The 27,089-nt window shown below is 38.8% G+C and overlaps 1 protein-coding gene across 1 annotated transcript; it reads right to left on the minus strand.

Annotated features, from left to right (window-relative positions):
• Nucleotides 1-3,379: 3,379 nt before the first annotated feature.
• On the minus strand, nt 3,380-20,403 carry LOC108668782. Its single transcript, XM_018156036.2, has 8 exons — nt 19,505-20,403; nt 18,511-18,675; nt 16,907-17,071; nt 15,774-15,963; nt 14,688-14,827; nt 5,998-6,140; nt 5,113-5,270; nt 3,380-4,320 (listed from the first exon to the last, which is right to left on the minus strand). The coding sequence occupies exons 1-8, from the start codon at nt 20,348-20,350 to the stop codon at nt 3,944-3,946; spliced, it is 2,184 nt and encodes a 727-aa protein (XP_018011525.1). The 5' UTR covers nt 20,351-20,403; the 3' UTR covers nt 3,380-3,943.
• Between the last annotated feature and the right edge of the window lie 6,686 nt (nt 20,404-27,089).

The following is a 27,089-nucleotide window of genomic DNA, read 5'->3' on the forward strand; positions in this document are numbered from 1 at the left end:
TGTTGTCGAAATATTAACACAATTTCTGCTCGTAACACTGATACGCACCTTTTAGCCTTGCCAAATAAGGTTAATAAGACACGCACACAAGCGTAAGTAGTGTATCGCTAAACTCTCACTCATTTTGATGAGTGCAATGACCAAGATTCTCTCCCGCTAAATTAAAGACGAAGATTTCGTCCCTTGCTTCGTCTGAATCAGTTAGTCCAAATGGTTACACTTTTTACACTTGTCAGTAATGGGCTGGCTAGGCTCTTTGCCTAGCCAAACATGGTCAGGATGGAATACAAAAGGTATTAAGTGCATAACTACTTGGACAAAATACCACGAATTTCTCTGGGTGTACACGGGATGTCACCGAGAATCTATGCATTTGGCCGTGGTAATATCATTTAAAAATAGCGATGAAATAAAATTAAATTTTTTAAATGAAACTTTTTGATGTCTGAGGCAAAATTATAATTTTCACATCGATAAATACATTTTTTATATATATTAATAGATAAGTAAATTTTTTTTATTTGTTAACATTCTTCGATTTATTAATATGTTCACCCGAAAAATTGAATAATTTCAATTGCTAGATTTTGACAGTCACGCTATTTTGTACCTCACCCAGCTGGCCTCATCACGCTATTTTAATCCTTTTCATGTGTTATTTTAAACTTAGTAAGCACTAACTTGACGAGCAACGACCAGGAGTTAAGACTAAGCGAAAATGTTCACAATTCTACTTCAGGTTTCTTCCTACGATGTTTATAATAATAAGCTCTAAATCCTAACAAGTCATGCGGACCACACGGCTGCCATCCAAGATTGCTCAAAGAATTAACAACCGTTCTGGAATACCTTTTGATGGTATTCTTTCAAAAAACCCTGAACGAAGGAAGTTTGCCGACCGACTACAAAGAAGTTCAAGTGACACCATTGATCAAAAAAGGTGACAGAAGTAGCCCCGGTAACTATCGCCCTGTCAGCCTGACAAGTGTTGTTTGTAAGGTAATGGAATCTGTTGTGAGGGATAGGAATACCGATCACTTGACTGTTCATCATCTATCAGATTGTCAACATGGTCTTATTACCGGTAGATCCTGCACCACTAACTTATTATCTACGTTGAACGATTGGACTCGCCTGCAGGACGAAAGGGAGCCAGTGGATGCAGTGTACCTTGATTTTGCCAAAGCATTTGACAGTGTTCCGCAGAAGCGGCTGTTGCGTAAAGTGAAGTCTTTGGAAATTGACGGAAACGTACTACAATGGATCAGAGATTACCTAGTAGGCAGAAGACGAGTCAGTATGAACGGAACCGTGTCAGACTGGGCATCAGTGCACAGTGGCGTGCCACAAGGAAGCGTTTTCGAGCCTGTTTTATTCGTTGCGTTTATATACGATCTGCCAGAAGTAGTGTCAAGCGTGTGCTCCATATATGCCGACGACACAAAAGTTTATAATACAGTGAAGGATGCGTCAAACAAAGCGCGATTGCAAGATGATTTTGACAGTTCAGTCAACAAGGCTGATGCGTGGCAGCTGCGTGTTAATGCTGACAAGCGTAAAGTACTTCACCTCGGGAAGAACAACGAACGAAGCTTACAGTGCGGAAGGCATGGTTGCAGCGAGAGAGCGATGAATGAAAAAACGACACATTAAGAAGTTAATGTCAACAAGAATTTGAAATTTTCTAGGTATATTGAAACGCAGGTTGATAAATCCATTAAACTTCTTGGACTGAGCTTGATGTTACGAGTTCCTAGATGCAGAGGCAATGAAGCTGTTGTTTTGCTGTCGTACGTGTGAACCTAGAGTTTTTAAACGCCGTGTCGTGTGGTCACCGAATTTCGGAAATGAAAAAAATTAGTCGGGAGTGTTCAGAGACGTGCAAACAGAATAATTCCAGGCTCAAAGAGCAAATCATCAGAAGAAAGACTAGAAATTATGAATCCCAGTCTCTGTTGTCGATGTCTGCGTGGGACCTCATTGAAGTATACAAGTGTACTCATGGTTTATACAAGGTTTCAGAAGGATCACTAGAATTTGAAACAAGAACCAACACTAGGGGCCACGGCTATTAACTAAATAAAGTGCGTTGCAACTCATCCACGCGACAACACCACTCGTTTCGAGCCACCGGCATGTGGAACAAACTCCGCAGTCGAATATTGTGCATGCAATACTCGACCAGGCGCAGCTGAGCCGCTTTCTTATTCTTACCATGCCGGAAACGTAGTGACCTACTCCAAAATGCACACAAAAATGTGTACCTAACCGTTTTCATTGGAAGTTAGGCAAGAAAAAACTTTGGATCGACGTTGATTCCCTCGAAAGATTAATTAAAAGCCCTCTTTTAAATTACACACCGAGAGATTCTCAATCGCCCAATTTATGCCGGTACAAGTTTAATGCTAGGGAACCATGTATCACGGTTCAGTTGCACGACTGCGCTGCCCGTTTCTTGTCTTTTTCAAAAACTTTCCAATAATAGAAATTAAGAAAACTCTCCCTGCGTTGCAAAGCGCAAAGGTAGATGTGAAAATGTGTAGTTTTTCAAGATCGATGTTGACGGTGAATTAACGGAATTATGACCCATCGAACACAGAGATCCATTGAAATGTACTCCTAAAAATGGTTCTTAATCTAATATATTCGGGATCGCCGTGTTTCGTTCATCACTAAAGAACAAAGCGAACAATAAACGTTGCACACATTACATGGAACTGTCAAAATATTCGTTTACTTGTTGACAATTTACATGTTCCTCACAAAAAATTTATGTCACCCAAATTTGTCATTTCTCCATCAACTTTCAATTGGAAGTATTGTTCAGTACTTTTCTTCATACGGACGCATTGAACTTTCTGGCAGCAATGTTGAACGTGAATTGCTTCATACACAGACATTAAATGAATGGAGCGCAAGACGATGAAAACAGCAAGGATGTGTGTAACACCTTGTCTGATTTCTCTATACACTTCACGTGAATATTTAACTCGTCAAAACCTGTTGCACATGACGAGTCAGTTTTGACTTGCGTGATTACAACACGCATCATCACATCAAAACTTAAGGGAAATATTAACACATTCGTTAAATAGTGTAATCATTTATGATGTTATGGCTCCAAGAAGCGATTTGAGATTAAAAAAAGGGGTAAAGAAACTCACATTTGTCATTGTTACAAAAATTTATACTGTAATCAACCTTATATTTAAAATTTTAATTTTAAATTAAAAATATTACGGCATCTTTCAGCCCTATGGTCAACTTCTTCTTCATGACGCAGAACTTAGTATGAAACTATTAGCATAATTCATCAAAAAATATAACTCAGTACTCACTGCAGTGAGTGACAGAGAGCGCATTTTCTCGTCGTCGAAAACTTGAGGTCACGGACAGACAGACAGACAGACAGACAGACGGACATGGCGAGAGAAAATGTGCCATGAGATAAATTCCATAAATGAGAAAATGCGCTAAAAAGACCAGAAGTACATGAAAAAAATACTCAACAACCAAGAATTTTTGCAATAAATGCATTTTCCTATGGAAGGCATTAATACACAAGGGACATGTTTGCAGAATTAATAATAGAACATGATAGAATTTAGCTTGCTACTCACCAACTTGAGCATCGTTTGAGAACAATTGGGACTGAATTTCTTGTAAGACAAACCAGGCACTTAAGCTTAAGACAGACAGTTAAGTCTCTGATTTTGGAGATGGAGGTTATCATGCTTTTATTACGAGGGATTTAGGTTCTTCAACCGTTATCGTGAGTCGTGATGGTCATTGTTCTTGAGAGTCATCAAATGCATCACCGTTCGAATCGCCATCACACTAATGCTACTCAAGGTCATTGTCTTCAAACTTGATATCATCATCAACCTGACGGTCGTAGGACGACGTAAAACATTGTCATCGTACAACTCATGAACCCCTGTTCCTAAAGACAATCGCTTTCGTCCAAATTGAAGTCACAGACGGACATGTCAGAGCCATCGTCTTCATACAACTCGCCATCATCTTTCTGCAACTCGTCATCATCACCTAACATATCGCAGTCGTCTTTCTTGACCTCGAGGTCGTCATCCAGCCCATCCAGCAGGTTAGGGTCCTCGATGTCGGGCTCTTCGGTATTGTCCAGCTGGTGCAGCGGCATAGTAGCGAACACCCGCTTGATGTGTTCGTCGAGATACTTGGGTATGGAGTTCGCAATGTTGACAATTCGGTCGAGGTATATCCGATTCATCACTCTGGTCCATTTGTCACTCTTGCGCTCAAGTTCTGGCAAGACGTGAGTAGCGAGGTAGTCCAGCGTGTCTGTACAGCACAAAAAAAAATTAAGGATTGCTGGATTGGTTACAAAAAGAGATTAGAATAAAAATACTCAATATTAAAAAGTTTTTTTAGTGAGGCAATATTGAAGTTAAGAGTAATTGTCGTTATTGAAATTCGTGTACAGGGAAAAGTTTTAGAAATTGCAATGTAAATGTGAGCCTTCAAGTCAGTTGATGGACTCATCAGGGACTCATCAGGGGACAGGAGGGGTAAAGTTCTTTTACTTCAGAACTCAATAATAAAGTACGATTCATCCAGAAAAGTCGACTAAATCCAGCAGAGAAAAATAACACTAAATGGCGCACGAGGAGCAGCTAAAATTAAGATTTACAAGCACTTCATACATTTTAAAGAGATGCATATTATTGCAAAATATATTAAGGTGATCACTGCGCTTTGCTCAACAAAGAGTTCCTTTATCACTGCCTGTGGGAGACTAAGCACACACAAGGGAATGAGGAAGATAGCGGCTATCAGTAATAAGTGATATAGCATATGAAGAGTGGAAACAAGCAAAATAGAGGCTAACAGCAATAAGTGATATACCGTATTGATAGTGGCTATCAGCAGCATGCAACAATATATAATATAGCATATGGAGAGTGGAAACAAGCAAGATAGCAGCTTTCAGCAATAAGTGCTATACCGTATTGATAGTGGCTATCAGCAGCATGCAGCAATAAGTGATATACCGTATTGACAGTGGCTATCAGCGGCATGCAACAATAAGTAATATAGCACATGGAGTGGAGAGAACGGAAACAAGCAAGATACCGTCGAGGTTGCGCCGCTGCGGCAGAGGCACCCAGGCAGCAATAGCATCACGCGCCATGCGCCGCAGGTAGCTGTCACTGAAGCCTTCAAACTCCGGTAGGGCCATCATTGACCTGAAGTCCATCACCGACAGCGTCGTGGCAGGGGATCTGATCATCCTGTAAAGAAAATAATTCATCAATTTATACTAGACGGAGGGCAAGGAGAATTGAACGTGTGAGGCAGAATTATAATTTAACTTGGGAAATTTTTTTAAAAATGTGACGAATAATATTGTATCACATCTATTGGGCTTTTTTTTAGAGCTTTAGGCTTGAACATGAAATTTCTACCTACGAGAATGAATCTATGAATTAAGACACATATAAGGAAGGCAGGTTCGATAACTAAAGTAAGCATTATCTCTAAATTGCAACATTCCCCCACTTAATTTTTTATATTTTTCTTGCAAAAATGGTTACCAAAATAAAATTTTAATCCTTATCAAGACATTGTAAGTGAAGTTGTCTAATTATGAAGAAATAACAAAAGAAAGCGTACTCACAAAATGTAATCAAAGAAATAAAAAAGAAAATATTTAAGGAGACCATCAACCTAAAGTTCTTTAATAAAATTGAAAGGTAAGAGATGTAATACAGATGTACATATAATGAATTTATACCTATGAATAAAATAACTGAAGGTAAAAATCAACAAAAAACTTAACAACTAATGGAACTTCGGAACACAGCGTAATATTTTTCATAATAACTTGGTTTGAATAACTAAAATTAATGATTGCACACAACAAGATAAATTTATGGAATATGGTATTTAAAAATCAAAAGAAAAAAGCAAGTTGGAACAGCTTAAAAGATATCTAATTGTACTACATTATTCTCTCACTCTTTAATGAGCATCAATTCGTGATTAGATGTCCACTTTGGGAGATCCTCAGCATCTGGATGCTTCAGCTTGTAGTGATGCATATGCAAAGCGTCCTTGACAAATGCGTAAAACGCTGTGCTGCAGGCCCTAGGCGTGCGCGTCTGCAAGAAAAAAAAGCTCCATGGCAGTAAAGCTTACCACACATACAAATAAAGCAATTAAATATTTTACTAACAAATCACCCCTAAATTTACCAAATATTTAGATAGAAATGTTTTATTATGAATGAAAAACACAAGAAAATGAGATAATTAGATATAGTTTATGAATATTGACGCAAAAAAAATTAATTTTATTAGCTTCCTCAACATTTGGCATCCTGAAACTCAGTAATGGTAGTAACAGATTCATGATTACAGAAGATTCTCCAAGAACTTAATTAAATAAAACTGTTCAAATTTACTTGTGCTCTAAATAACATCAACACCTGCCACTTCCTTTGCAAAACAGGCTACAGCCATATACTATATGAATATTTAAAGAAAATGCTAGAAATTGCTATTTTTCAATGTAATGTATAAATAATGTATTATTCTAAATTATTGGGCCACATATCCATGAAGAATTTATTTGTGGAAGTTTCTTCTATATTAAGTGCAATACTATAATACAAGATATTGGCTAAGAGTTAAATACATTTCATCACACACAATAGTTTGAATTGCTCACTTTCAGTTTCAATAAAATATGTGCAATCAAAAATTAATAAATGGGCATGAAAATTTAATCAACTGCATGAATGTAATTTCTGGCAGCACACAGTAGCCAATGAATATTATCAACAATTTAAACTACCGTAGTATACAGGGATAATGGGAGATATTTTCTTGACAGTTTTACAGGCTATAAGGAACTTATGAGTAGTAGTAGTAGTAGGGGAGAGGTTTCTAGCGCTTCAGATCAGTTTCGTCTATTTCGCGGCAAAGGTGCAATATTCGGTTTGCAGGGTCAGGTTTCTTAGTTGGTTTTAAGCTCGCAGCCTGATCCATCTGGTCTTGGGTGTATGCTTCTCTATTTCTAAGGCGCAGGTTCAATCCGTCTTCTGTCATTTCATCTCAACCAGTAATGTGATGACACGAATGTGGTGTTTTGTCAGTCGGAGGTATAGGTCTTTTCTGACCTACCTAATGGTGCCGTGCTAGATATCCGGCAGCATGTTACATTCGATTAAATATTGTCTAAGGTTGTCAGTTCTAAAGCTACTTCGGGGAACTACCCTCAGCATCCTAGACAGCATTTCATTTGGGCTGAGAGCAGTGGTGTTGGGGTAGTAGTTTTGCCTAGTATCACTGTGGCTCGGGCATTCCGCCATAACATGCAAGACCGTCAGGGGTACCAAACAATCATTGCAATACGGCATCGGACGGCGTTCGATCAGGTAGCTGTGAGTGAGGCGCGTGTTGCCGATCCTTAGTCTGGAAAGCGCTACCTCCATCTTCCGGGATTTCTGGTATGATGAACTCCACGCTTGTACACAGTCCTTAATTGTTCTTAGTTTGTTCTCTCTCACGTCCAGCCACTGTTCCTGCCAGATATGGCGGATGCTTGCCTTGATGATAGGGTAGTGGTCCCGGCAAGGGACCTGCTCGCTATGGATCGCCTGGTCCGATGAGGCGGCGTTTACCGCCGCCTCATCCGCCCTCTCGTTGCCTCGCACCCCACATGTCAGGGCACCCAGCAGACGCTCACCGCTCTCCCCGCCCCCGCCAGGCGCACCAGCCCAGTTAGGATCTCCCGGACGATAGGTTACCTGCTGTTATAAACTCTCAGAGCCTGCACCACATTTTTGGAGTCAACAAATATTGTAAAGTCGTCTCCGGGCAGTTGATCTATGAGGCTAAGGGCACAGCTAACACCGACAAGCTCTGCGGTGAAGATTGACGAGCTTGAACTGAGTCGTCTTGACACCGCCGCTGCGCCGGCCGCAGCTGCACATCCCATTGCGCCGTTCGTCTTAGAGCCGTCGGTGTAAACATGCGTGGAGTTAGCATGTTTTGTAGATGCATGGTGTAGAAAGTTGTTTCATCTTGGTTGGGTGTGTCCTTTGCTTGAGTGGGTAGTTTTGGTCCGGGCAGAATGTGTTGATTGGGATGCGCCACGTAGGGGTATCCTCAAACGTGACTGGTATGACTTCTATACATGAGCATGCGTCATTGCAAGCAGTGTTTCATAGTCTTCGGATGACGGGATATAGTACGGGAAAATGTTTGGTCGGTCTACAGTAATGACGCTGCGCCGTGTTGGGGATAGAGGTAATTGCTTGAGGCGGGCTATCATCTGTAGAGTGGATTCGGCGGAGATAGAATGGAGGTTCGCTGCTCTCTGCATAGAGGCTAACAGTGGGGTATGTTCTAAATGCTCCGGTCCATGCCGTGATGGCGGCGTTGTGAACCGGGTCGAGTAATGAAAGGGTTCGTTTTCTTGCATGTTGGTAGATGACGCATCCGTAGTCCATCTTTGTTCTAATAATGGCTATATAGAGGTAAGGTAGGGTCAGCCTATCCGATCCCCACAACAGACCAGACAGGTTCTTCATGAGGTTCATCCTCCGGAGGCAACTGCCTTTCAGAGCCCGCAGGTGAGGCCCCCAAGAGAGCCTGCAGTCCCATGTCATGCCAAGGAATTTAGCCACAGGTGATATGGTAATTTGAGTGCCCTGTAAAAACAATAGAGGGAGCTGTTCCTGAGAGCGGTTTCGTTTAAAGTGCATGGCCACGGTTTTCTCGCTTGAAAAGGAGAAGCCGCAGGCCATGGCCCACTGACTGGCTCGGTTTATGGTGGTTTGAATACAGCGTGCGGGGGCGGGCAGGTAATGGGATGATGCATAGATCATAAAATTGTCGACGTATAGAGAGGACTGTACGTTAGGAGGAAGGCTGGAGGTGATCCCGTTTATGACCATCAAGAAGAGTGTGCAGCTGATCACGCTTCCCTGCGGCACACCCTGGTTCTGGACGCATAGAGGTGAGAGCAAAGCCCCACTCTCACTCTGAAAGATCAGTAGCGCAGAAACCAGGTTACCTCTAACAGGGCCAGGTTACCTCTAATCCCGGCTTGATGGGTGAACTGCAGTATTCCGTGTCGCCAGGTTCTATCGTAAGCTTTTTGTACGTCAAAAAATACGCAAATGGTGTGTTCTCCTTCCGTTTTGATCTTTATGATATGGTTTTGGAGTTGGACAAGTGCTTCTGTAGTGCCCCTTGGGGGCCAGAAGCTGTATTGTGTAGGGAAGATCAGATTTTGGCTTTCTAGATATTGTACGTCGTTTTTGACAATTCTTTCCAGTTCATGAGTACCTTCCCCAAAAGGGGAAGGTACTCATGAACTTATACTATGGTATTAGTATACTGGAACAAATTATATTCAATTCAAAATTGAGCCACTGTCCTGAAAAACATTTTGGGATAACCAAAGAGTTTATAGTAAACAATAGAAGAAGTACATTTCTAATGATCTCAAGGTAAACACACTATCTGCCTAATGAAATGGTAGTACTGGTATGTTGTTTTAAATGATGCCTCTTCATGCAAAATCTAAAATAATAAAAGTAATAAAGTCTTCCTAGCTGATTGATATTGATAGATGTGATGAATCGCTATAATAACAAAGCAAGCACCGCGTTCGTGTGGAAACCGTTTGACTAGTCAGCTAATGCTGCTAGGCTTAGTTATATGGCTAACTAGCTTAGCCCGATAAACTAAGCTACTCAGTTGAAGCCGATGAGCTAAATTAATTGACTATGTCTGAAATTATACGTTAATTATGTTAGCTAATGCTGGTAGGCTAAAACTTCACTGAAACGACAAACAAATTAGTTATAGTTAAGAAGCTAGGTAATATTAAAGCTAAATTTTGAAATGTTGGAATTGGAATTGGAAGTTACAACGCGCGTAAGTACACTAAAAAAATTCACGGGTGATGTTGTCGAAATGTTAACACAATTCCTGCTCGTAACACTGATACGCACCTTTTCTTACGCCAGTGGTTACAGTTCAGAGTATCAGGATTGGCGCAGAGATGCGCGGGTTCGATACCGCAACAAGCTGTGAATGTTCTGTGATGTTAAGAAGCGGCGACAGGCCTACGGCCTGCTTAACGCCGAAACCGCTATTATTATTATATTATTATTAGCCGTGCCAAACAGGGTTAAGAAGGCCCACACAAGCGTAAGTAGTGTGTCGCTAAAGTCCCACTCATTTTTATGAGTGCCTTGACCAAGATTTCGTCCCGCTAAAATAAAGACGAAGACTTCGTCCCATGCTTCGTCTGAATCAGTTAGTGTTAATCCAAATGTGACACACTTTTTACACTTAGCAATGATGGCTGGCTAGGCTCATTGCCTAGCCAAACATGGTCAGGATGGAACACACGAAGGCAAAAAGCACATCAGACATCACTACTTGGACAAAATACCACGAATTTCTCTGGGTGTACACGGGAAGATTTAGACGGTTGTTCGTGAGTTGACGGCTGCCGCGGCGCAAAGTTTAAACGCGAATATCTCGAAAACGGCGCAGATTTCGAAGTTTTTCCTTTTGGGTTAAACCCCTTTTAAGGAAAATATTTGTTAAGTAATTACGCTTCTTATGGTATAAGTTTTAACTAATTTCAAACTTAGAAAATTAGTTCAATTTTTAGCGAGCTGAGGACACCGGCTGCTTGGTCCGAATTTTCAGCAAAGCCTATAGAGCGGCAGTCTTGGGGAGGAGAAGTGCTGGCAGGGGAGGGTTTAGTTCATATGTTCCACAAAAATCTAATTTAAAGAAGCTTCTTTGAACAATTTTCACATGCACAAATAACTGCTAATAATACTAAAATCTTCTTTTAAAAATGTTCAGTGTGAAGTTATTTTAAAATTGTTAACATATTCACTTCAAACTGTGTGTGCCGTACACTGGAAGAAATAAGCGGGACTTAGTCCCAGTAGCGACGCACATTTAGCCTTTTGCGGTCATCCTGAATCAATTTGCCCTTGGCAAAAGTGCTTATTAGCGCTTCGTATAGAAAATGTGTCAAAATTTGGACAACAATGCAAACAAAAGCAGGGTCATGGTTGAACTATATTCTACTAGTTCAACCATGGGCAAAGCAACATTGTAGCAGTGACTTGCGAGTTCGAGACCGCAACAAGCTGTGAATGTTCTGCGATGTTCAGAATCGACGACAGGCCTACGGCCTAATAAACACTGAAACCGCTATTATTATCATTAATATGGCTCATTCATTTTTTCGAGTGTATGTTATTGATATAACTTTCAGGGCTTACTTTTGTGCGACATAATTTATTGTATTCAAGTTACTGCGCTCTCATGTCCTTCAAAAAAAAACTTCAAATAATGTTTTTTACTATTTCATTTTCAGGCCACATTTCTTGGTTTGGAAAGTGCACTGAGAGAAATAAGCGGGTCGTTGTTCCAATAGCGATACATTCCCCCTGAGTGGGTCATCCTGACCTAGTTTGGCCCGCCAAAATGGCGGATCAGTTCGCCCTCTACTCGTGCCGTCACTATTTGGACAGCAACCTATTAATTTTTCTGTCTGTCACCGAGAATCTATGCATTTGGCCGTAGTAATATCATTTAAAAATAGCGATGAAATAAAATTAAATTTTTTAAATGAAACTTTTTGATGTCTGAGGCAAAATTATAATTTTCACATCGATAAATACATTTTTTATATATATTAATAGATAAGTAAATTTTTTTTATTTGTTAACATTCTTCGATTTATTAATATGTTCACCCGAAAAATTGAATAATTTCAATTGCTAGATTTTGACAGTCACGCTATTTTGTACCTCACCCAGCTGGCCTCATCACGCTATTTTAATCCTTTTCATGTGTTATTTTAAACTTAGTAAGCACTAACTTGACGAGCAACGACCAGGAGTTAAGACTAAGCGAAAATGTTCATAATTCTACTTCAGGTTTCTTCCTGCGATGTTTATAATAATAAGCTCTAAATCCTAACAAGTCATGCGGACCACACGGCTGCCATCCAAGATNATGCTTTTCTATTTCCAAGGCGCAGGTTCTATCCGTCTTCTGCTATTTCATCTCAACCAGTAACATGATGACACGAGTATGGTGTTTAGTCAGGGGTATGGGTCTCTTCAGACCTATGTCATGGTGCCGTGCTAGATATCCGGTAGCAGGTTACACTCGATTATATATCGTCTGAGATTGTCAGTCCCAAAGATGCTTCGAGGAACTTCTCTTAGCATCCTGGACAGCATTTCATTTGGGCTGAGAGCAGTGGTGTTGGGGTAGTAGTTTTGCCGAGTATCACTGTGGCTCGGGCATTCCGCCATAACATGCAAGACCGTCAGGGGTACCAAACAATCATTGCAATACGGCATCGGACGGCGTTCGATCAGGTAGCTGTGAGTGAGGCGCGTGTTGCCGATCCTTAGTCTGGAAAGCGCTACCTCCATCTTCCGGGATTTCTGGTATGATGAACTCCACGCTTGTACACAGTCCTTAATTGTTCTTAGTTTGTTCTCTCTCACGTCCAGCCACTGTTCCTGCCAGATATGGCGGATGCTTGCCTTGATGATAGGGTAGTGGTCCCGGCAAGGGACCTGCTCGCTATGGATCGCCTGGTCCGATGAGGCGGCGTTTACCGCCGCCTCATCCGCCCTCTCGTTGCCTCGCACCCCACATGTCAGGGCACCCAGCAGACGCTCACCGCTCTCCCCGCCCCCGCCAGGCGCACCAGCCCAGTTAGGATCTCCCGGACGATAGGTTACCTGCTGTTATAAACTCTCAGAGCCTGCACCACATTTTTGGAGTCAACAAATATTGTAAAGTCGTCTCCGGGCAGTTGATCTATGAGGCTAAGGGCACAGCTAACACCGACAAGCTCTGCGGTGAAGATTGACGAGCTTGAACTGAGTCGTCTTGACACCGCCGCTGCGCCGGCCGCAGCTGCACATCCCATTGCGCCGTTCGTCTTAGAGCCGTCGGTGTAAACATGCGTGGAGTTAGCATGTTTTGTAGATGCATGGTGTAGAAAGTTGTTTCATCTTGGTTGGGTGTGTCCTTTGCTTGAGTGGGTAGTTTTGGTCCGGGCAGAATGTGTTGATTGGGATGCGCCACGTAGGGGTATCCTCAAACGTGACTGGTATGACTTCTACACATGAGCATGCGTCATTGCAATCAGTGTTTCATAGTCTTCGGATGACGGGATATAGTACGGGAAAATGTTTGGTCGGTCTACAGTAATGACGCTGCGCCGTGTTGGGGATAGAGGTAATTGCTTGAGGCGGGCTATCATCTGTAGAGTGGATTCGGCGGAGATAGAATGGAGGTTCGCTGCTCTCTGCATAGAGGCTAACAGTGGGGTATGTTCTAAATGCTCCGGTCCATGCCGTGATGGCGGCGTTGTGAACCGGGTCGAGTAATGAAAGGGTTCGTTTTCTTGCATGTTGGTAGATGACGCATCCGTAGTCCATCTTTGTTCTAATAATGGCTATATAGAGGTAAGGTAGGGTCAGCCTATCCGATCCCCACAACAGACCAGACAGGTTCTTCATGAGGTTCATCCTCCGGAGGCAACTGCCTTTCAGAGCCCGCAGGTGAGGCCCCCAAGAGAGCCTGCAGTCCCATGTCATGCCAAGGAATTTAGCCACAGGTGATATGGTAATTTGAGTGCCCTGTAAAAACAATAGAGGGAGCTGTTCCTGAGAGCGGTTTCGTTTAAAGTGCATGGCCACGGTTTTCTCGCTTGAAAAGGAGAAGCCGCAGGCCATGGCCCACTGACTGGCTCGGTTTATGGTGGTTTGAATACAGCGTGCGGGGGCGGGCAGGTAATGGGATGATGCATAGATCATAAAATTGTCGACGTATAGAGAGGACTGTACGTTAGGAGGAAGGCTGGAGGTGATCCCGTTTATGACCATCAAGAAGAGTGTGCAGCTGATCACGCTTCCCTGCGGCACACCCTGGTTCTGGACGCATAGAGGTGAGAGCAAAGCCCCACTCTCACTCTGAAAGATCAGTAGCGCAGAAACCAGGTTACCTCTAACAGGGCCAGGTTACCTCTAATCCCGGCTTGATGGGTGAACTGCAGTATTCCGTGTCGCCAGGTTCTATCGTAAGCTTTTTGTACGTCAAAAAATACGCAAATGGTGTGTTCTCCTTCCGTTTTGATCTTTATGATATGGTTTTGGAGTTGGACAAGTGCTTCTGTAGTGCCCCTTGGGGGCCAGAAGCTGTATTGTGTAGGGAAGATCAGATTTTGGCTTTCTAGATATTGTACGTCGTTTTTGACAATTCTTTCCAGTTCATGAGTACCTTCCCCAAAAGGGGAAGGTACTCATGAACTTATACTATGGTATTAGTATACTGGAACAAATTATATTCAATTCAAAATTGAGCCACTGTCCTGAAAAACATTTTGGGATAACCAAAGAGTTTATAGTAAACAATAGAAGAAGTACATTTCTAATGATCTCAAGGTAAACACACTATCTGCCTAATGAAATGGTAGTACTGGTATGTTGTTTTAAATGATGCCTCTTCATGCAAAATCTAAAATAATAAAAGTAATAAAGTCTTCCTAGCTGATTGATATTGATAGATGTGATGATCAAAGCTATGAGAGAAGAAATGAATTCTAGGTAACTTTTGTACTTGAAAAATACTCACTCTAACAAAAAGGAATACTTTCTTCCAGTTAATGTTCGTGAGGGAAGAGGAGGCATTTTGAGTTGGCATTTTGTTCCAGGTGTACACCACTCCTTTGATGAGACGTAACACCTCTTCTTCTGTCCATGGTCCATCAGCAACTGAAAACAAGTTATGGTCAGCTTAGCCACTGCCATGCTAATACTCGAAATTTGAATAAATTGGTGTAACAGGAAGCATTCGATTTAGACAAACAATTCTTCAATTAACATGATGTTAGGGGCTTGGAAGTTAAGAATCTCTGATTCTTCAATTGTATTTTCAAAAGATGAGCTAAACAGAGCACCGCACTTCTTTCAGGAGTTAAGAAGGCAATAGCACATCAGCCACAACAAAGCTGTTTCCAAAGCACCATAGCAAAATCTTTCATAAATAAAATTGTATGACGAACAAATAGTGTCAGTTTTGGTTCAAAACAAACTCATCTGAAAAAGCATGCAAAATGTTCTAGTCATTTGACTACTTATGAGACCAATTGTTATAGAATTACATTAGGCTAAATGTGAAACAGTTACCAACCATGAATTAGAAATATGTAGCCAACTTATTTGATATTGAATTACGTATCAAAATATTGTAAAACCAATCAAGTTTCACTGTTGGAAGAACATTAGTGAAAATTGCACAATTCTTATAAACCAAATAAGGCATATATGGTCAATACTCAGTTAGCCAAAGGCTTAAATATAGTACTTTTGTGCTAGGTATGGAAGCTTTGTAAAAGCAAACAAGTTAACATTTTTTTTCCTTCCATAGCTCCTAATTCTAGCATAAGGAGACTTTTCATGATGTAACCTTTATTTCTAATTATGAAATAAGCTAATCAAATTAGCAGCACAGATGAATAATCACATCAAACAATGAAGCCAAGTCTACACATGCTTTTATATTATAATTCTACTCAAACTTCATGAATCTATTACACAGAATTGTGATTATATAAAAGAAGATAGTATATACCTTCATATGAAAGTAAGCAGCAAGGACGTTTTCTGTTACAAAATAAAATCATATACATTAAACAGCCTTAAGAATTGAGTATCTCACTTGGACAGAGCGTGAAGCGATAGTTTGACACAAGGTGACGGGAGAGCTGCCTTGAATTCAAGGAACCCAGTATGAACTCCATAGAAACAAGGTCCACCCCATAGCGCTTCAGAAACAGGTCAATAAGGCACATCTCTCTTTTTGTCAAGGTGTTTTGATATAATACTGATGTATAAAGATGCCACTTCATCTGCAGAAATGAAAAAATGTAAACAAAAATTATCGAATCTTTTTTGCAAGGTTCAATAATTCAAGCATGCTCAAGATATTCCTTATGTAAGCAACAATTTGTTCAATTTTCAAATCATTAAAAAAATTTAGGCTATGCAGTAGTACAATATAGTAAACTTTTGTAAAACACAAATGAAATAAAAATTTTAATGGTTCATATGACAGATATTTGGAAAAACAATTAAAATGTTTCTTTCTATAAAAAATAAAGACCTTTTCTTTAGACCTGCTTTTTTAATTTGAAATTTCACCTGTGGAATTTCGAGATACAAAGTTATGCAAATACAGGTAGGTATTTGATGTAGTACCTACTAAAATAAAGTCCCTGGAAATGAAATATTAACCTAACTAAGGATGTGTAAAAATGCGGCATTTTTTTGGTAATTTTAATAAGCTATTCTTTATGTTTCAAGCATGATAAATAAATGAAGAAGAATATACTTAAAAATAATCAATTCCAGCAAAATGACTGATAGGCCCTAGGATATAAAATTGTAGAAATTTTGAAAAATTGGGGCAGCCATAGACTCCAATTTCATTATAACATACATGATAGCATTTGAGAATTAGTACAAAGAACCACAAGGATAAACTTGATGAATAATAATGCTTATTAACAGGATTGCATCACACCCACATTAGTTCTGCTACTTTGTTGAGATATTATGGTTCAAGTTGTGAAACAAATCTGCGAATGAAATTAAATTAAGTCTTTTGGAATCTTATATGGGAATAAAAGCAATCATGCTATCTCAACTGGATTGTAGCTGAACATCCATGATACATTTGGAATGATATATTGCCATCTCATGCCAGTGGTAACACAACACATACTTGAAATTAATATGTTTCAAAGTTAAATTGTAAGCAGGGATGAAAAAATACAAGATATTCTCACATACCTGCAGCAGACTTCTGTTTAATCCTTTCCTTATGTATTTTAGAAACTTTTTTTGTTGAGGTACTGAGGTGAAGTAAGCCTTCTCTACTACAAATGAGTCAGGACTGCCTTCAAAAATGCAGGTGCGGTAGTTTATCAGGGGGCGCAAGTCATAAAATTTATGCTCCTGTATAAAAATTAGAACATTGTGAGTTCAATTTAGAGGATTGAAATAATTGGCAATAGTAACTTAGCGACTGTGCATAGCAACTTAGCATTAAAACTCCAATGTATATATACCTATATTCAAGTTATTTACGTATATGTTTAAAATTATTCAGCAAACAATACACATTGGTAATTCCTGAATAATATTTAGTTCTTTTTACAAGAGTGAATAGTAAAAATCCCAATAATACAATTTTTTATGCAGTCATTATGAGTACAGCGTGCGTACCCATATTTAGAAAAAAAATCCATGACTTTTCCATGACCTGGTTCTAGTAATCTTTGAATGTTAATTGAAAAGAGAGTAGTTAGCGCAGCAGAACCAAACTTTGCCAGAACATGTACAAGATGTGTAGTATCAAACCTACGCATCCACTTGTATATCTATTTGAGCTTACAATTTTATTATAAATCCATTTTTTCTGCTGGTTCCAAATGGAACCAATCAGCATTAATGGGTTAACACACGCAACACAGAAAAGCATTTCCTTTCTTCTTCATTTATTTGCAAATTCCATGACTTTCCATAACCTGAAATGAAATCCCATGACATTCCAGGCCTGGAAAATGAAAAATTAAAATCCATGACTCTCCAGGTTTTCCATGACCGGTACAAGCCTGTGAGTATTAATTTAAAGAAGAAATGCAAGAATATAATAATAAATAAGCCATGTTTCCCGTGGAAAAGTGCAAGACAGGTTAGCAAGTTGCAAGTAATAATGTATGTAATAGCTGAAAAACATGGATTTAAAATGTGCATTGGGGAAGACAACCAAATGTCCTAGCTAATTTGGTATTGGAAGTATTTTAGTCAACAGGCAGAACAGTCTGTTAGGCACTGTTAAAAATATTTGGTGCCAAGTGTTAGAATAACAAATGAATAAATAAAGCAAGTGAAATGTAGGTGGTAGAGACATATTCATCTATTGTTTTGAAAAGATCATGAAATGCCATAAATGACTCATTTGTCATGGACAGTATCACCAACCAAGTTGTACCAAATATGAAAAAAAATATAACTCAGTACTCACTGCAGTGAGTGACAGAGAGCGCATTTTCTCGTCGACGAAAACTTGAGGTCACGGACGGACAGACAGAGACAGACATGGCGAGCACAATAGTGCATTTTTTCCGTAAATGAGAGAATGCGCTAAAAAGAGCAACTTGAATGATCCTCCTGGTAAACTAAATGATATATTCAGGCAAACTAAAGGGAAAATAAATGATGACAAAATTCTTGAGGTAACATCTTTGTATAATTCGCAGCAAAAAAAAAACTGATGAAAGCAATGATAGGGCAGCCTGCAGTTAAAAATTACAGTCTCAACATTTATCAGGATAAATTTTAGTCACTTTCAACTCCCCTTCATGTAGCCAAACTAGAATTCCAAAACTCACCTTTTGAAACTGATTCCAATTTTCATTAATACGTTGTTGCTCTATTTCAGTCAATGGTCCTTTATTAAATGTGCTGTCTGATTTAGCCTTCTTATTCTTCAGGCTTTCAAATGTAGTGTCTTCCTCAGCATCAGTTTCCTTGTCCATGAATAATTTTTCAAGAAACTGTAAAAAAAATAATTTTTTCATGAAATAACTCATTTGAAAGGCATAAATCAGAAATTGACAACAGAATTTGCAACTTGGCTAAGTTGTGTATTCATTCTATAATATGGGACAGGCTGCAAGTTTTTTAACATGGGACAAGTTTTCTTGCCTATCTTTGTTTGGGCTTAATGTACAGACAACAGGTGCAATCAGGTATTACTTATCCAGCACAGGTTTTTCATTTATTATATAAGTTCTATTTTACTTCAAATAGTATAACAAGTAATATATCAAATTCCATACACCAAATACTGTCTCTCACACAAGTGAATTTACCTATTTAAGTGAAAATGTGTCTTTATATTCCTATTTGTTGAAGATTCCATAACATCTTTTCCACCCAAGTCATTGAAATTCAAAGCAGTGACAGGACAATCAATTGCAAAATTTAAGCCAAAAATAGTGAAAAAAATAAATATCAACCAAGCATGTTACACCATTAATAGAAGTAATTCGTGGTATTAATTAATAAATTTCACTGGAAAATAGTTACAGTTTGCACTTGCTAATAATGGAATGGAAATTAAAATTTATACAGATAAACAGTAACAACACATTTACCTACTCTTGGTGACTAAATGTATTGTGCATACGGTATATTGAAAATTTTATTCATACAACAGTAGTTAGAATATAATTGCAGTTTTAATAAAGGAATTTTAAATTACAAAAATTGAATGGATAGTGTTGGGAATCAGTAAATAAAACCATTATGAGGACCATCATACTACCTCATCAAAACTAAATAATCCTCCATCAGCAATTTAATGGCAAGAAAAATATATACCTCAAGCTCCTTGTAGGTTGGCAGGTAAGGTTCACTGTAGTCAACCTCATTTATCTTCTTTTCTTTCATAGACTTTTCATCAAGAGTGCCTTGTTTAAAATGCATAAAATGTTTAGCAATTTTATCTATTTTTTCATTCAATTCATTTTCAATGTCCTCAGGAGTAAATTCGTTGTTACTTTGAAGGCTTTCTTGAAAATTTGGCAAGGCTTTGGCTCTTTTCCATTCAGCTTCTGTGAATTTTAATTTTGGTTTGTAGACATAGTCTTCAAGACTGCAGAACTCTGAAGATTTTCGAGCCTTTGAAAATTTGCAAACAAAATAAGGACCAAGAGTGCAAACAACATATGGGCCTGGGACAACACCTGTAAATTTTCCTTGCGTGTTTTTTGGTCCAAATTCTTCTTCAGTCTCATTCAAATCATCTGCTGGCATGAGGACAGCAGGGGCAGTTTCAACAGAAATATTTTCTTGGCTGTTCTGATTAACTTTTTCATTTACTGGCTTAGCAATGGGCTCAAATGAAACTTTATTCACTTCATCTTGATTTTGAATTGGCTCATTAATTCCTAAATTTCTATCACAAAATTCATTGATATTATGAGTGCTATTCATATTACGAGAACCCTGAGAATTACTTTGACGAGTCAACACATTGACAAAATTACTTTCTTTCTTTTTCTTCATAGGGTTTGATCCACTAAATGATTTAATAACAGTTGAATTATTGGAAGGATTAATTTCTATTCCCAGGGAAAAACTTGACTTATTTTTAGATTTTTTCTTGACAATTTTGTGAGATTTTTCCAGTATATTGTGCAACATTTTTTCATCATCCTGATCCATTATATATTAGAAATGTATATAAAATATTAATTACAACAATTAGTGAACAAGTTCTGGAAGAAGAAGAAAAGAAATATTAGAAAAGTAACAAGATTAGATCATAGCAATCTGTAAAAAATATTAATACGTATCATGGGAACAATGGATAAAAGTTAATATGGTACTAATGAATTAAATCCAATGAATATACATTTGATACATACAGGACGGTCAAACAGAGTAATAAGGGAGGGGCGGGGTAAATAGGGACAGTCATCCCACATTTCATAGAAATGTTGTAGCAGCTAAACTAATCAAAATATTGCAAAACTAAAAATAGTGGCATAAAGTTCAACATTTTTACTATCTATGGAGCAAAAGAAAAGATAGGAAATCATACATTTGATACCTCTAAAAAATCCCTGAAAAAAAGTGTGAAAAGTACGATTTTGGGAAAGCAAATCTGCTAAGGTCTGTAGCAAAAAAAAAATTTAATAATGTCACTCGTTTGCTTGAGTTGCAAATTCACGAAAAACTTAAAAGCAAAGAAAAGTCCACAAAAATTCATAATATCTTTAAAGAAAATGTTTTGTAGTCCAGCTCCATTGTCAGTTCGAAAATTCTAGAACACAGATAAATCAGTAATTAGTACAGTCTAGTCTAGTTAGTCTAATTAGTACTGCACTAATTACTGATTTATCTGTGTTCTAGAATTTTCGAACTGACAATGGAGCTGGACTCCGAAACATTTTCTTTAAAGATACTATAAATTTTTGTGGAGTTTTCTTTGCTTTAAAGTCTTTAGCAAAAAAATTATTCACCGCATGAAAAAATTATAATTAAAGTTACACACAGGCATTCCATAGCGCCAGCAACAACAAGGCTCACTTCCACATTTCTGGCTGCGTCAACAAGCAAAACGTGCATTACTGGTGTGGTGTAAATCTATGTGAGCTTCACCAGAAGCCACTCAACTGTGAGTGAGTTACTGTGTGGTGTGCAATGTCTGTGTAGCAGTTCCCAGTAAGCAAGCACAAATATGCAAGACTGTAGCTCTTGAGTCCGTGGACATGGAAACAAATATGGAATGTGGTCAGAAGGAGTCCCATTCAGGAAAGCATGAAACATGAAAAACACTAAACAATTTACTACTAAGAAAACACAAAATACAAAATGGCAGAAACAACAATAACTGAACGGTACCTAGTCTAAATCAAACACTAGCAGTGGTGTCAGTTCAGCCCACTTGGTCTGGGACTCTGGGTAAAGTGCTCTAATGAGTGGACCACTGAGGCCTCTCAGTCTTATAGTTTCAAGTAACTACAAGATAATAGTAAAGGGAAAAATGGAAAAATAGTTATTAACAGCCTCTGCTGCCAGATAATAACAATGTCTTACTCGAATATTAGCCAAGGCCAACTATGGTTTTAACAACCATAAATCAAGTGGTAACCATCCCTAAATTGGCTTCAGGTACAAGCCAAGGAGTGATCGTTGGCAAGGCAGAACTTGACTGCTGGGGGAGGGATGGAGATAAATGCTGAGTGGCTTGCAGACCAAGTCACACACACTCGCATACCACACCCGAGCACACCACCCTCACTTCACACTGCAATGTGCACTCAGCACCATCACACTTACCTTTTGGCAGGAAGTAAGCCCAAAGGGTTGTAGCCATCTTACCATTTCCTGGGCTGTTGGGAGAGCTAATGATTATCCAGGGCCTAGAGCACATGTGGAAAGCAAATGGTATGTGGCAAGCAAATAGAAACAAATAGGTGCCAAGCTCAAGAATGCATAAGCAGACTAGGTCACACAATACCTAAATGTTGAACATCAATGAAAGTAAATCAAGAAAAAGGCAAACAGTTATGCAGTTCAGGAATTACATATGCAAATTCTAATTTTGCACTTCTGGTATATAGCTGGTCAGTCTAAAGTTTCAACTACCCTTGACCCAATAATATGATTCCCTCACTGATGTATGGGGCATTCATGAGTGGATTCAAGGGATTGAAAAGACAACTGGCCCCACTAAGTCACACAAGTCAGTAAATATACTCTTATACTCCTAGTCAGTAAATATACTCCTAGAAAAACTATAAAAACGTACTAAGTCATATAAGTTTGGGCATAACGCATCTAGGGAAAGCACAAGGCTCAGTAATTTTCAGTCAGTATTCAAGTCAAAATTTGGTTGATAAGTGGAATCTTTGTTCTTGATGGCCAGGAGTTGGTTGAGTGATCTTAGGCTCTCATCAAGAAGACTGTAGCTCCACACCAACCACTCCTAAATGTCAAATAAATTCATTCATAAGAACCAGCCTTCTAGGAATATTGACATCAGGAGGATGTTTAAAACTGTTTTGTCACACACAAAGTCATGAATGCATTAGTTTCAGAAGTATAGTTATAGAATACTATGCGTCTCTATACATAATTTAAATCACTTTTCCTGTTAAGTTTGTGTACTAACATACATTAAAATATGATTTTTCAAGTGTACGAATATTCATTTCCCCCCACTGTAAATGGACAGGATTAACATGAGAACCAGTGAAAACCATCCATTATTCTTTATAAACAGGCATGAATGACTGGAAAACATTTCTTAAGAGCTCAGTAATGACAAATAGTAGCTTGGCAACATTTTTAATGAGATGACATGAACTGTACTCACCAAAATGGAGCATCAGGATGAGATTAGCAAGCAGAGGTGTAGATCAAATCATGCATTAAGGAGTCTTAAGCAGGCTTTTGAAGGTCAGAAAAGAATCGGGTGCAACCAGTGTATTTCCAATTCAGCAATCAGGGGTGCAGACTAACAAAAGTGCACTACATATGGACTTGCAAGAATTATGTCTCATTAACTTTTACTCTGCTTAAATATTACACCAAGGGGAATAAGATACAAGATTAATAAGATGCACATGACACTTGAAAGGTAATGAATTAAAACATGACATACATTAAGGTACAATTGTAAATGAATGATTCTACTGTATACTATAGCTAATGTTCTGCGGCCCTCTTCATCGGTAATGGGAATAATTGGTCCTTTTTTAAGAAAACAAATGCATAGTTATCATTAATGGAGCTCATTACAGGAACATGATTAAGGAATTATTTCTTCCAAAACTCAAAGAAGGGAACATTAGCAACATGTGGTTTCAGCAAGAAGGAGCCACAGCACACGCAGCACAAGACTCAATGAATTTGTTGCGACAACATTTCCCCTACTGCCTCATCTCTCTCAGAAGCGATCTCCAATGGCCACCATACTCTCCAGATTCAACTCCATGCAATTTCTTTCTATGGGGTTATTTGAACTCTGGTTTATATCAATCAACCATAGACCATAGCACACCTCAAGAACATTTGCAACGCCATTGCCAACATACTGATTGATGTACTGCAAAGAGTGGATACAATTTTCAACAATCAACTTCATCAGTGTGTAACTGGAAACACTGCAGCGAAGTTGAAATATTTACAGGTAGCGTGCTGACTTGGTGTAGACCTTTGTACTGATCCTAAACACAAGGGCTAAAGAGTGGCTTGTTAGTCCAGCTCTAAATTCCCTTGCATTGGAGAGAGGAGGAATAAACACAAGGAACTTTTTGTATTATACTGTAATCTTCAGGCAAATTACAGGGTTCTTCATATAAGGCACACAATTTATTATTCGTCTTAGTCCAAAAGTTCACAGAAAAAGGCACGACACTTCAGGAATACAAACAGCCGAGAAACAACACAGTATGAGCCCTAATAAACAGCTGAGAATAACAAAATGGATAGCAAATGGCAAGGAAACTAACCGCACCAAGATGCCAACGATCAGCCACATCAATTACGGGTTCTAGCCCTAATACACTGCCAAAACACAAAAACGGACAGCAAATGGTATGGGAACTAACCGCACCAAAATGCCGACAACTGCAGACTAGGGGTTCTAGCCATAATACACTGCCAAATCACAAAAACGGACAGCAAACAGTTCAGGAACTAACCGTGCCAAGATGCCGACAACGAACTGCAGACTAGGGGTTCTAGCCTTAATACACTGCCAAATCAAAAAAACGGGCAGCAAATGGTATGGGAACTAACCACACCAAGATGCTGACAACAAACCGCAGAGACTAGGGGTACTAGCCCTAATATGCTGCCAAATCACAAGAACGGACAGCAAATGGTACAGGAACTAACCGCACCAAGGTGCCAACAACAAACTGCAGACACTAGGGGTTATAGCCCTAATACACTGCCAAATCACAAAAATGGACAGCAAAACTTGTTATTTGCCTCTGGCCTTGCCTTTACCTCACCTCAATGTCTTTGTCCTCTTCTGTTTCAGTCTCTGTTACAGATATTCATTAAGTATAAGCTGAGCCCAATGAATGATACTCAGCTGTGTAACAGAGCGGTCTGACAGTCCTGACCACTCGTGCTTAGCCATGCTGGTTAGTGAATGTTCACTCTTGTATATATATGTTTTGTCTGCATTTTAATTTACTTGTGTTTTCTGTAAATAATGCATTGTTACTTGATTTATTATGATTCTTTGATTCATTGCACTAACTACTGCATTTTCTCATGATTCCTTTTTTAAACAAATAGTGAACTATACTGAATAGTCTGTCATTGCATTGTCAACCGTGTTCACCTTGCAAACCCTTTTGGTTCTGTGGTTACTTAACTTGTTTTGATTCCATTCAATTATGACTATATCCCTAGCTTGCTTTGTTAAGGTTAACTGATAAGTCCCTTACCTTTACTTTACCCTGCAATGCTTGATTACTAATTAATCATTTCAATCACAGCTTCTCAAGTTATACATTTACTCTTTATTGACCTCATTTATTTTTACAGCTGGCTTGGTAATGTCAAGTTCACATTAACCCAGCCTGTGCTCTTCCCTTTATTAGTGATTTTTGGATTTTATTTTGCCTACCACAAATCTTAATTTTCAGTAATTCTGTAAATATGTGAGGAACTTGTTCATTTGATATTGTTCGTAATAAAATTTAAAACCTTAAAGCTTTCAAACCTTAAATTTAGACAAGAATTAGCGCTTCCACAAATATTTATTCATTCTCATTGTCATGGCCCTTCCTGTTATAAGAGGAGATAAATTGTAACTCGCGGTGCGCTGAGACTCACATGATAACAATGGGAACTAGCCACACCGAGATGCCAACAACAAACCGCAGAGACTATGGGTTCTAGCCCTAATACACTGCCAAATCACAAAAAAAAAACGGGCAGCAAATGGTATGGGGATGAACCGCACCAAGATGCCGACGTCCAGCAGCGTAGTCTAGGGGTTCTAGCCCTAATGCACTGCAAAGTTCCGATTGCTCTTGAGCGTGGAAGGTGGTAACTCCAACGACAGGAGTAGTGCAAACAGTGCCACAGAAGCTGTACCAGAATGCTGACAAATATACTCAAGTGCAGAGGTTATTAGCCCCCACAACACGAGAAGCGCTCAGCATGGGAACTAGCCATACCACAGCGCTACCAGCAACTGGAACTAACCAAGAACTCCACCTATGCCGTTATTAGTCCATTAGAGGAACTCATTAGGAGTTATATCCTGAAATACGGTGGAGTTTATTCTTGGAAGCCCAGATCTGGCTACTTGAATTTGAGTTGAAACATGTGCAACCCAACCCAGTAACACTGAGCACACACAACTTTCCCTTGAGGGGTAACTCAGCTAAAATGAACTTGCCTCAACACCCCATTTACAATGTACAAGAAATAGGCTGATAAAAACGTCTATATGCAAAAAATAATTGATAATATAATGCATCACAATAAAATAGAACCATAATATATTCCATTGGTCAAATAATGCTAAGTGGAAGATGATATGAGATAGAATAACTCTCGAGGATAATTAACTTGCAAACGCATGAGTCGATACCAGTTTGTTAATAGACTAGACAAATGAACATTGACTAAGCATTATCAAATACAATGAGAAGTATTATCACCTAATAAAATTATATTAATGAAGAGTTTAACCTTTTGACATGATTACTTTCAAACGGGGTTATAAGGGATGGGCAGGGTAAATCAGGACGCGCGTCTCACATTTCGTAGAAATGTTGTAACAGCTAAACTTATCAAAATATTGCTTAACTAAAAATAGTGCCATAAACTTCAACATTTTTACTATCTATTATCTATAAAACTAGTTAAGAAATCATACATTTAATATCCCTAAAAAATCCCTGAAAAGTGTGAATTTTAAGTGCGATTTTGGAAAAGTACCTCTGCTAAGGTCTGGAGCAAAAAAAAAATTCATCGTATTAAAAAATTTTACTTACATATAAGTTGCACACAGGTGTTTGCTTGAAAACCCGATTGACAGAAGTTGCCTGTCTCATTAAAAAAAATGGCGGCCATTTCCGCATGATGGGGTAATAAGGGACACATCCCAGGGTTAATAAGGGACATCTCTAAAAAAGCATTTACAGTTTAACCTCAGTTAGCAAAGGCTCCAGTTTACAAAAATTTGATTAACAACAAAGAATTTTGATTACATTTAGGTACCTTGCTCAGCAAACAAAAAAATTTCCCTTATCAAAAAATTTATGCATCATTGGTCATCACAAAATTGTGCACAAAATGTCGTATATAGAGTTGTGCACTGGGCATCATAAAATGAAAAGTAATTAACCTAAACCATGATTTATTTCTCCAAAGCATATAATGGTTGTTTCTAAAACATTCCTTTCTGTTTCAGGTATGTTTT

The sequence above is a fragment of the Hyalella azteca genome, unplaced genomic scaffold (assembly GCF_000764305.2).
Source record: "Hyalella azteca isolate HAZT.00-mixed unplaced genomic scaffold, Hazt_2.0.2 contig16207, whole genome shotgun sequence".
Classification (NCBI taxonomy): Eukaryota; Metazoa; Arthropoda; class Malacostraca; order Amphipoda; family Hyalellidae; genus Hyalella; species Hyalella azteca.